At 23.3% G+C, this 13104-nt stretch overlaps 1 protein-coding gene across 2 annotated transcripts; it reads right to left on the bottom strand.

Moving 5' to 3' along the window:
• Positions 1-2214: 2214 nt before the first annotated feature.
• LOC126902534 (uncharacterized) lies at positions 2215-12948 on the bottom strand. 2 transcript variants are annotated; one of them, XM_050679913.1, is made up of 8 exons: positions 12661-12948; positions 9415-9502; positions 9188-9347; positions 3647-3862; positions 3362-3474; positions 2717-2786; positions 2339-2436; positions 2215-2275 (listed from the first exon to the last, which is right to left on the bottom strand). In XM_050679913.1, exons 1-7 carry the CDS (start codon positions 12711-12713, stop codon positions 2345-2347), a joined length of 792 nt encoding a protein of 263 aa, XP_050535870.1. In that variant the 5' UTR covers positions 12714-12948; the 3' UTR covers positions 2215-2275; positions 2339-2344. The 2 variants fall into 2 exon arrangements, with proteins under 2 accessions (XP_050535870.1, XP_050535871.1); XM_050679914.1 differs by lacking the exon at positions 12661-12948 and adding an exon at positions 9635-9663.
• Positions 12949-13104: the final 156 nt, after the last annotated feature.

The following is a 13104-nucleotide window of genomic DNA, read 5'->3' as shown; positions in this document are numbered from 1 at the left end:
TGCTAATGAGCCTACATATGATTTAAAGGGAAATATAGTGGCTTTAAAAAATTTGCTCGAAAATTTGTTGCAATTGAACTGTAATGACCCGTTTGATATGTGTTCTCTTAAATTTCGACAATTTGTATTAAATTCTTACAAATTTGCAATTAGAAATAGAGTATTCAAGTACATTACTTTATTAGTTAATTACGTGTACATTTTGCTTGTCAATAATTGGCCGATCAATGAAGTTGTAGTAAATTTTAAAAAGACAATGGAAGCGATTGATAGACATGTTCATAAGTCAACTGGTACTATTACGGTTATAACATGGTATAAAAATAAGCTCGATGAAATTAAAGAATCACAACTATTAAAATTTTTAAAGATCATGTACGATAATTTTTATAATTGCATCGTACCTGTTTTTCCAGGCAGAAAACATACAACCGAATTGACCCAAACTAAATACTTATATGAATTATTTAGATCAATTCAGATTAGTGATGGTGATATATATAAAGTATTCAAATTAAAATCATATTCGCCACTTGATGACATCAGAGAATTGTATACCATTTATAAGAAACTTGCATTACACATAATAGAGGTATACAGACATCACGGCTCAGGAAGACCGTAAGGGATGATTGGTCAATTTTTATGAGGAGATAAATTTAATTTCCCCCTACCGAAAAATATTATTTATATAATAATGTGTATAATTTTGATAAATTTCTAGGAACTAAATTCTAAACTGTTAACTAAGACCCCTATCCTCACACCTGACACATAAGGACGAAAAATACAAATACTGCATGTCCATCCTAATAATGTTGTGTAAATACTGTCTAAAATAATTTAAAATATGTTAAAATCTTATTAACAACTATGCATCTTGTTATTCATCAATGTTTTATAACACATATTTTGGTATAGTAATTTTTTTTATTTTTTAGGACCATTTAAATAGTTAAACTGTTAAACTAAACATTTTAGTTTGTATCTTTTTTTTTAAAATATCATAATTGTTCTTTTTCATATAATCTCAAGTTGGATTAATTTAAAAACTACAATTATTGAAATCTACAATATATCTCATTAGTTTTAAATAAATTGAACTTTTTTTTTTATTACAATAACTTAATTAAGCATAAAATAACTCAAAAAATATTTTTAGTCAAATTTTTTATAGGCATTTCTGCAGTAACTGCATTGCGCATAAACAAATAAAAAATTAATAGTCACCACCAATTTATTTGCTATAGCATCTCTCAAAATTCAATAGAAATTGTGAGTGCTCTCATTATCATAATTAATAGGCACCAAAATTTAGACATTGACACAATACATTTAAAATTTAATAATTAAAATAAAAATTATACATGTATATAGTGTTTTATTTCGAGAAGAAATTATTATTAAATAATTTAATTTTTAGATTTGGAACTAATGAAAAAAGATGCGTTTTATTCGATATAATAGAAAAGTTTTTTATTAATAAAATTCATATAATGAGTATTATTACTATGCATTTATTATTGTCATTATAAAGTCATATAAATATGACAATAATAATGTTTCTTATCGTTAAATATTATTAAAGAAATATTAATTCTATATTGTAATTCAAGATATGAGGTGTTAATTATAATATTGATTATTGAAAAAACACTTAAATAAATGTAAATAATTATGTTAATCTTTAAATCAGTGGGCCAACCAAATTTCATAAACCTCCCCTCAAAATGGTTAGCTATACAAAAAGAAAATCAAATAAAAATATATTATGATTTCGCAAACTTTGCATTAAAATTAGTTGTAAATCTTTACTTCTAAGAAACCAAGCTTCAAAGTAGGCAATTAAAGGTTAATATTTTACTAAAAATAATTTTAAATAAATTAAAATAGTGTTCATTATTTTTGTTTGTCACTGTAAAAATAAATAACTCAATACAATATTTAGCTTATATAATATGTCTGTACGTCTTCTTTAATTTTTTTTTTGTTTATTTAAAAAATAGAATAATTTATATAATTAAACTATGAATTTTAACAATTTCATATTTCTTAAATTGAATTAAAATTATACAATTATATTCAGTATTCACAATAGTATTTTTAATTAATAAAAAAAATTTAATAAATAATGTCTTATTATTAAATGAGAAATACTTTAACTGGTACAAAAATGAATAGTACAAAATTTAAAAAAGTGCAAATTAAGTAATCATTTGAATTGTCCGTAGTGGAATGGATAAAATAAAATTCACAATTACATCGTGTAAATTTTCTGTAAAAAATAAAAGCTTAATATTTTTATGTATTGAATTTCGATCATTATAATTTTATGTACATGTATTTATTTATTGAATTCATCATTACTAAGTTGAGAACCAATATCAAGAGATGATCCTTTTGATCTAAACGCTTGATAGAATACTTTAAAGTAATCTAAAAAAAATAATTTGAATTAATACTTTTTTAACATTAAAAATAGTTTATTCAATCACGTTATAAAAAGATATATAAATAACATTTTTAGTAATATTCGAATGAAAGAATATGAATGTATCATACATTTCACAAAACATTAAATATTATTTTTAAGTATAACGTTTTGCTATTTGCTATTATTTGTAAAGTAGAAATAGATAAATAAACTACAAAATAAATACAATACAATACAAAAATAAATAAAATACAATTTTGTAAGTTTTTTAAATAAACCTACCAGCAACCATTTTAGCAACATCTTTGTCTCTTTCTTCCTCTTTTATATTTTTAAAGTCTGCGTTATATTCCTGATAAATTTATAAAAATAAATTTTAATAATTTTTTTTTCACAAATATCGATATAATGACAATTTTTTTAATAAAAAAAAATGAATAAAAACCTTAATAACCTTGTCAAAAATTTGGATGTAAAAATAAAACGCAAGTAAACGAAGTTATGATAGCTAATTTTTGAACATTTTTTCAACAACTAAAACTAAATGACATTTCAAATTATATTTCTATTTTTTTACAATTGGTAATTTAAATTTAGTGATAAGAACTAAATACTAGTATTTTATAATATGTGAACATTTCGTGATTTTCATCAATGTCTGAATATTGTAACTAATAAAAAATGAACCTGTATTTTTTTATCTCAATGTATACATTTTAAATAAGTAAATTTTTAAGTCGAATTTTGAAAATAATTATTATTTATTTGAATAAATTAATATTTTTTAAGTGATGTTTAAGTTTGTCCATTTTTTAATAATTGGTTAATTATCAAAAATATTATTGAACACTATACAGTTAAAGTTTAATTTTTAACTAAGTGCATAAATATTTAAATATATTATACTATTATTATAATATATTATACTTTATTCTTAATAGGAAGATCATTTAAGGATATTGTTCTTTTCCAACGATTTCCTATTGTCTGTGGCCAACCATCAAAATTTTGTTCATTTTTTGGGATAAATGTATCATTATCTAAAAAATTTCATAAGTATTTTTAATTTATTTTTTTCCTTGCGACTAACTAAAATACAAAATCTAAATTTAAATTATTTTTGTAAGATAAGATTTCTATAACTTCAAAAAATAATATCTGTTTTATTTTTTATTATTATGTTAAAAATATCCCTTAGTTTTTTTAACTTACCGACTTTAAAAACCCACGAACCATCAGTAATTTGATTTTTGTACCCCCATGTCATATTTCCTCCCCAAGGTAATGTTGATGTCATCCACCAACTATCTGGTGGCGTCGAAAACGACGTAAATTTCCATTTAATTGGACCATTTTTTCTAAACCATCTGACTGACGCTATTTCGTTTTCATATTGGTCAGAATACGTAAATCCTCCTCCAATTATGTCTATATTCAATGGAACAATATAATATAAATAAGACAATTTTTTTTGTTAAGAAAAATGATTCAAATTTTTATGTCAAGTTGAACCAAAATTTAGGAGAATAACAAAAAATACAATATTAGGGAAAATGTTAATTATACAATACATAATATTTGTTTTTACTTTGACTTAAAATTTTTTTAACAAGACTATAGTTATCTAATGTTATTTAACTATTAACTGTGATAATAAAAAATAATTGAAAATTAAATTTCTTTTTATTTATATATTCATAATAATTTGTCTCTAGTGTATTGTTCTTTACCCAACATTCAATCAGAAAATATAATTTCAATTCATAGTCAAAACTTTTCTTTTTTATTATATTTGTTTGGTTTTTTCTGCTTAAGATATATGTGTTAAATTATTTATAATTTTGTGATTTTGAAATATTCATATTAATTGCCTTAAAAAATCGTTATATGCCTTCAGTAAATAATTTAAACATATTTTTTAATATGTCACAAATATATAAATAATAAAATCAAAATAAACAATTCTTAATTTATATTGCCTAAAAATTTAATTTCAGTGTTTTAATAAAATAATTCTATGATAAAATGTACTGATTATTTTTTAATTTTTATCTCAGTTTAATTTTTGAAATATTTATAATCAGCTTAAAAATAATTAATATTTTTAAGTAATATTAAAACGATGAAGCTATTAATTATTAGTAATAAATATCATAACTATAATAATATGAAATAGCTTTATATTATTATTGTGAATATCAAATCAGCATAAATTTGCAAATTCGCAGAACTAATGTTTTGTATTTTGTTTAATTAACTGTAAACTGTGAAGGACCAAAGATTACAACTATATATTGTATTTAATCATAGTTTAAATAGAAAAATAAAAAATAAGAATATTATGAAAACAAGCATTTTATATTGGAAAATATTTCAAATTTGTTAAATGATTAAAATTTTATGTTTTATACAACTAAAATAAATTATTTTCATAATATCTCAAACAAATTATTCTCTCAGTTCTATTATAAATTAATATCTTATAAGTGACAGTTTAAAGTAATAATATTTAACAATCAAGCTGTAAAAATAATATAATTATTAATATTTATTAAATTTGCTATATAACTCTTTATTTATTAATTCTCAATGATATACCAAATATTTTTAACGTACTTTTTATCAGATTAATTTTTTAAAATAAATAATGAGTATTTATTAATTGATATTTTTACATAACATTTTTAACCTAAGTAAGTAAATAATACGTTTATAATAGTTGTTCATTGATTAATTAAATATCGTTTCTCATTATCTATTTGTAATAATTTTTTAATTAAGGTTGAATTTATTCATTTACAACTATGTGTAATAACTATATTACTGTTTCGAACTGCTGTTTGTATTTATAACGATTAATTCAGAGGTTATCAAAATATTAAGTAAATAATTTGGCTCCTTTTCTCTTGGCACTGGCTATAACTCTAGGTCACTTTTTACGAAATTATACCTGAATTATTAGTAATGCTAGTAAAATGATGTACTGAAATCTACTCTAATGTACTAAAAAAAATAATCAACAAGGTTTTAAAACAATACCATTGTAACCCGAAAATGCTTTTAAAAATTATTTAAAATTTAACTGAAAATAACTTTTTATAATTGAATACCAATATACTAACTTACACATATTTAAATGAATAACGTGATTAACTCTCAGAAAAACTAAATGAATTTTTAAATTTTCGTGAAAAAATAAATTAGCAAATATTTAACTAATTTTAAAATATTGAACAGTGGATGTTTGAACCCTGGTATATCTAAAATCGATTTTAGAAAATCTAAAAATCATTTTCTATTTTAATTTACAATGTATATGTGTGTATTGAACGAAAAGCCTTTAATATGTAGATAGATATATGTGTTTGTGCAATTTAATCAAAAGAGTTTGATTAATGATCATTTCATTCAAGACTATACAGTTATGATTTATTGAAATATATTTAGAGAGACACATATAAAAAAATATGTAAAAACTAAATAGTGAATAATTTATTCAAAAATTAAAATAAATTCAATTTTTATTGAAACTTGTAGATTTACATTAAAAGTTATATAGATAAAAAATGTTTTTAAAATGACCCAAAAGTAAACAAAAAAACATTTATTTAAAAAAATATATTAATAAATGCACTGAAAAGTTATATATTTGAACTCTGTGACGTATTAATTGAATTTTGTACTTAACGAGCTATGCACTAGAGTAATAAGAAAAACGATGCAAATGCTACAAATTCCTAGGCCTAATTATTATTCTTATCTTAAATAGTCTTTCACAACAATTTATTCAAAATGATATGAATGAATAATTTTCTTTCACCTATAATATTTTATTAACCACAATATTAACGTAAAATAGGAATAACATTTTCCATAAAATTTTAGAAAAATCATAATATTAATAGTAAGAGTTTTGTATAAAGAAATATTTATTGATACTTTTCGTGTTCTGAACAAATGTATAAATTTAATATCTCCTTCGAAAAAAAAACTCTAAATTTTTGCATAATATGCAAAAATATATATTTAAGCAGCAAATTTCTCCATTAGAAACTTTTAAACAAACAGATGATGTCTAAGATTTTTTTATATATTTATAGACACACTAAAATTCTATTACAAACTTAATGCTTAGGAACACACTTTTTTATACTGTAAATATACGAAACCAACTTTAATTAAATGGAATACAAAACTTGTAAATTATTATTCATATTTTAGTTTTATATAAAATTTAATTAAAAAATATTTTACAGTAATCAAGATATAAAATAATAAAATTTCAGATACCATACTCTTGTATAGTTTTAAAAAATTATAGTTTTCACAAATTAAATATATTCACCTCAATATAATTATAATTATATGTCTATACATTTGTGTTAATCAATATATGACGAAATTGCACGTATATGGCCCTATTCTAAGTAAAATTACTACATAATTTGGTCTTTCATTATCTAATTATTTATTATTTAATTATTTATTTTTATACATTGTATTTGAAAATATGTAAATATATTACCAAATGTGAAGGAGTTTAAAAATTATTCTCGAAGAAAACCTGAAAAAAAATTAACGACACAAATTTTCCATTTTATATATAATTTATAAATGTCTGTGGGGTATTTTGACTCTCAAAATGTCATATTTAAATTGGATACGATATAAACTATCGTATGCAAAATATTTTTAAGTTTATTTTTAAAATCCTACTATCTTTTTTTTTGCTTAGGATGACAGTACTACAAAAAACTTTTCTATATATATATATATATATATGCTGCAAACACAATTGTATATTTACGTGTATTTACCATGATTTTTGAGCCACAAAAGTTGAAATATTATCGTTTCAATTATTATGTATAAGCAGTTCTTATTATTTATCACACTAAGTTTATTTTAATAAATTAATGTTCTATTCTATATAAACTTCATTTTTTTTTACTGTGGTAATTTCATAGTCTTAATAATTATTTTTAAATAAAGTAATGCGAAATATTAGCTGGATCAAGAGTTATTAAAATTTTAAGAATATGCTGAATAACCTTATTTATATGTATATATAGAGTGTCTCGTGCTTAACTGACAGCGCTTATAATTTTCGATACAATTATCATTTTATTTAAATTTTTTTTTAAATAATTATTATCTTCTTAAACTATATTTAATGCATATTTTTTAATATTAATTAATAAGTAATATGCCTTAAGCGTAGTCTAAAAAAACAATAATTATTTAAAAAAAAATTTCAACAAAATGATTTTTGTATCAAAAGTGTTGTCAGTTAGGTCTGAAATACTCTCTCTGTCTCTNATATATATATATATATATATATATAAATATATTTATTGATTTTTATTACAATCGGTTTGGTATCTACACTTATACATTTATTTGCTTTTTTATAAGTCTAAAAATTCTTTAGGATTGTTTTAAGGTCTATTATAATTTATTTTAAATAATTTTTTGCTTAATTTATTAATATCCGTTAGGTTTTTTCATCTTAGCATAAAATCAAGATCTAATCATGTTTCAATTATAAAAATCTGCATTATCCACTTTACAAGGTCGCTATTCCGTATACTTCATTTACGATATAATGGAACAGTTCTATAATTATTATTAAGAAAATGACTACATACTTTTTTAGTCGGAAGTAAATGTATGCCATGACCTAGAATGATTAATATTTCTCTTAAAAAAGCATTGGCGAATCGTTTTAAGGCCTACTATTGTTGAAATGTTGAAGCCTATTTAATGAGTGCATAACTACACTGATCTATCTTACTAATGCGGTCTGTTATGTAATACTTAATTTAATTTCAATAAAGCATATTTAACTATAAAAATCTTAATTATGTCCTTGAAAATAAAATAACATGACCTCGTTAGTCTCAGTTCCGGCGAACACATGTTACATATTTATTTATAATAATGGGTTATTTTATCATTTGTACATTCCTACTTCCGACCATTGACAATAATGTGTTTGCAAAGGTCAATGTAATAGAATTAATCTATAAATACTAATAATATTACCAGAATTTTTACCAAGTTAAACGTTTAAGTTTTAATAAAAATCCAATGAATATTATAAAATGTAAAAATTTGTCTGTAGAAAATAAATTTTCCGTTTTGTCTTGGGACCCAAAGAAAATTATCCTAACAACTCGATAAAAAATCAAATCGAATTTCTGTATATCATATAAATTACGTTAAAAACAAAAAAACGCTTTAAAGAAATGCTCGCGATTCAGAAAAAGGTTTTTCCATTTCGTGTAAAAACTGATTATAGTGGTTTAGTAATTTTTTTATGTCAACGCCACAATTACGGTTTCGTTTTGAATGTTGTAATTTTTTTTTTTTTTTTGTCAAATTTCAGCTAATAAATGTTTGCCCAATAACGCGAAGAATTATAATTATACTCAATAGTTAAAATTATTTGTGACAAAAATTAAAATCATGAATACAAAATGTCAACAAATTTAAACTATTTTCCGTTAAAAAAAATCTAGTTGTACATTATACAGTCATTTCAGTAATAACAATAATCATAGAATTAAAATGTGTAATATTTTAAAATTAAAACTGCACTGCAAGTGAATGTGTCATTTTTGATATTACCGATTTACTTATTTCTACAATAAAAATCATTTTGTCAATCTAAAAATACAAATAAAATCGTCTAAAATGACATTGACCCCTTTCGATAACTCGACACGAATAAAACCACCCACGGTAACTAACCTTCTTTATTGAGTGACACTCGCAGTCTGGTGTCCCATAAGCCAGACGACGAGTCCATCCAAGTCCACCTAACCATCATGAATGAATCTGTAATAGTGTTGTTGAAAAAAGACACAACACTATTGCGGGCGTCGGCTCTTTTTAGTGTCCACGGTGGAACCTTCGAGAACGGACAAAGAGATTAGAAGATCATAAAATAGTGGTTCTCTAAAGACATGACAACTTACGTCGCATCCGAAGGCGGAGGAGAGCAGCGAAGCGCAAGCCACGAAGCACAGCGATAAAAGCGCGTTCATCATTGTTACCGTATTACATCTAAAACAACATAATATTATTCGTAATATGGTTAATATTTTCCCACATTTGCAGTACGGGACGCGAGAACAGAGTGGCGGCAGACCGCGAGCGAAAAACACATTATTATTATAATATTATAAACAAACGGACCTTGGAACGGCCATTAGGATTGTAATTTGCGTATACGCGTTTTGTTTTCCATTGCGCTATTATTATTGTTGTTTTTTTTTTTTTCTAAAGGAGTTGCTCGGCATCTTTAGCCGACGACGGACATCCATTGATTCGATAACGGCTCTTTAGATCATGCACCGACCGGAAGTCATTGTTGCAGAACTCGGAGTTAAGTGGTGTATTGTAGTACTACGAACACGTGTAGATGAATATAGCGCCAATAATTGGCATGCACAGGTCACGTGCGGTCGACGACCACATTTCTAATTGTATTTAAAACGCACACACTTCAGACACAATTAATAGCATTACGATTACACGTGTTGTACCTCTTGTTTACCAGCCATCAGCCTTTAACGACAGTTCGCTTTGCATACCAAGTCGCACTTGTCATCCTTTTATTCATACGCTGTTGTTTAACGCAATTACATTCGGTTTTAAAAACGTTAAAATAAGCTCACGATCGGCCAATTACTGCTTCCGGATTGCTTTTCAGGCGTAACAATCGTTTATTGAAAAACCGATCATAGACAAACAAACGAAAAATTCCTTAGCGTATGCCCACAAAGAACCGAAGTACTTTTGTGAAAACATATCTATACAATTTTATTAAATATATTTTTGGGTTTAAATTAAAGGTCAAAAACATCTGAATTATAAAAGAAATTAATTATATAGATAATTACATACTACTTAACATCCATAATGTGGTAAACTAATTAAAAGAGTATAATACTCTTATCCAACTGAAATCAAATTTAACAGTCAATCCACAATCCAATTTCACATATAATACACGTCTATAAAATTATGAATACCGAGGAACTCCTATAATTATAATAATCATTATAATAAAGAGTAAAAAAAGATAGGAAGTTGATTTTTTTTTTTTTTTTTTTAATTAATAAGATATTTTTTCGGAAGAATAATTACATTGCACATTGTTTCATAAACTTAATACTCAGATATATTACTAGGAGCGTAGTTTAAAAATCACCCTGCATAAATTTTACTCAAAACAACTAATTTTATTGCTGATCTAACTTGTCAAACATTAGTTTAGAGAAGATCTTCATTAAATCGGCGTACTGTATAGGCAATTTGAGCGCTCATTGGAATATAAAATTAGCTTTCAAAATATTTTAATTTCTGTCTAATAAACAAACATTTGACTTGAAAAAATATGATACTGTACGATTTAAAAGTTAATTGATAATTATTTATTTTTTGATTAATATACAATTTTTTTTCTTGTGAAATCCAAATTAAATCATTCAATAATTAACTGAAATTGAACAAATAAATTCTTCAGACATTTCAATTTAAAATTTTATACATATTTTATCTTTCCAGAGAAAATAATAATTGTAGACTAGTACAGTGTAATAACTATTTTTTAAATATAAGTAATACCTTAAGCTTAATCGTGATTTATTGTATTGAACATTATAATGCATCTTAATAGCGTCAAAACAGAATTGATAATTTAATATACGGGTGTCTTTTCTAGTAAATTAGATTACAATCATTGAGTGCAAAGAAAACATGCTTTGTAGTCTTTTTAACAACAATATAATTTAACAATGCTACAAAAAATATTTTATAAATATTAAACTAAAAGATTTTTAAGAGATGATGAACATTTTCTTATCAAAATATCTTAATATAATAAAAAATAAAAATATATCAAACAAAATAAAGCTACTGTTAAATACTACCTCTTGCCACGTGTTGAACTTATCAACTTATGTGTAACATAAAATTATTTTATGCTTATTCAGAATATATAGGATGAATAAGAATATGACACTCATTTTCTGGTAAACAATTGAAAATTTAAAAATTTTGTAAAGAAAAACATTGTTTGACTCAAAAAATTCTACAACAATACGTAGTTAAATAATTTTTTTTCGTCTCTTAAGAGATCAAAAACGAAAATGTTAATACCAAAAATAATTGTCTTAATATAATATTATTATATTAATACATTAATTTAAGAGAAATCGAGTCACTGATATTGAAAAAATCATCCTGTATATATATATTTATATTAGTTATCGACAATTATAATGTGGCAATTTGTGTATAAACTTACCTTTGATAATAATTTGCAATTAAAACAGAATTGTTACTATGAACTTATTAAAATGCAATTCATCATGTTATTATTTCTAACTAAAATAATAATGATTAACATTTTATATTTATTAATAAGTAGGTTTTTGTCACAAGTAAATTCATATGTGTATATAGATAAATCTACATACACATATGTGAACAAAATGTTCAATAAGAAAATTGTTGTAAATAATAAAAATACTTTGACCGTTTCTCGGTGATTAATTTAGGGTTATGACAACTAATTATATTAATCGTCTTAAAATAGATTAATATAAAGAAAAAATTAACATTTAAACAATTAATTTTTAAATTAAAATTAATCTATGATTAATAACAATTTTAATGTAATAAAATTATTTATACAATTTAAAAGTTACAAAAAATTTCAGTAAAAATAGTTTCTAGTAAAAATCAAATATAACCTTGAAAGAAAAGTACATCATTGATAGTATTGTCAGATTATTTAAAATAATGCGCCCTATGTAGAATTGCCATATTATATCGCATATTAATTTACAATTATAATAGATTAATGTTTTAATCAAATTTATTATGATATTTGTTGAGTACTCTTTCAATTTCAATTACTGATTTTATCATCAAAAAAATACTAATTATATTTTTGTGTGATTTTTTGTTATTTTTGATACTTATAAGTATTATTTAAAAAAATAAATTGGAGGCTACGTAATGTTTTTTTGTCTAATTCAATTCATTTATATTTAAATTTTATAGACATTAAAACTATCAATATAATATATTATTCCATCTTCGATTTGACAAAAATAAAAATATCTTAATATAAAACGATAGATATAAATATGAGAAAAAGTGTCATACAGTAATTATAATTATTTTTAAAAAATCTTATAGAAAATACTCACAAGTCGTTTATAAAGGTTTCATTTTTATAAACTCCGTGATCTTCTAGAATCATTCAACAATCATTCAAAATGAACAACTGTACACTGGCTCACGCAATGTCTCATAAATTGTTTGGATAAACTTATTATTGATGATACAATTATAAAAATAATAACAATACTATTGTGTGTGTATCCGGCAAAGCAACCCTAAGTTTAACAAACATTACCCGTTGCTATATAATTCAAGGCTGCTGTTGTTGTAGTTTCAGCTTCAAGCACTTAGATCCGATTTTCCTTGAATAGTCGGGTATAATGTCAGCACTTAAATGAGATTCAACAATGCATGATATTTGAAATTATAATTAAGTTAAAATAGGTAGAGTTTAAAATAATTGTGAGTAATGTTAGTCTATGATGAGACAAAAACAAGTTNATTAATAAATATTAATATTAATAACTATT

This window comes from Daktulosphaira vitifoliae, unplaced genomic scaffold, assembly GCF_025091365.1.
Source record: "Daktulosphaira vitifoliae isolate Bord-2020 unplaced genomic scaffold, ASM2509136v1 Scaffold_3, whole genome shotgun sequence".
Classification (NCBI taxonomy): Eukaryota; Metazoa; Arthropoda; class Insecta; order Hemiptera; family Phylloxeridae; genus Daktulosphaira; species Daktulosphaira vitifoliae.
This window is presented reverse-complemented; position numbering and strand designations above follow the sequence as displayed.

What these genes read in the sequence shown, in the direction of transcription:
- LOC126902534 (XM_050679913.1), bottom strand. Translation starts at nt 12,713, where the DNA reads ATGATTCTAGAAGATCACGGAGTTTATAAAAATGAAACCTTTATAAAC. An exon ending in GAAACCTTTATAAACGACTT is followed by an intron (nt 9,503 to 12,660) that starts GTGAGTATTTTC and finishes ATGTTGTTTTAG; the next exon opens with ATGTAATACGGTAACAATGA. An exon ending in TTCGTGGGTTTTTAAAGTCG is followed by an intron (nt 3,475 to 3,646) that starts GTAAGTTAAAAA and finishes GAAATTTTTTAG; the next exon opens with ATAATGATACATTTATCCCA.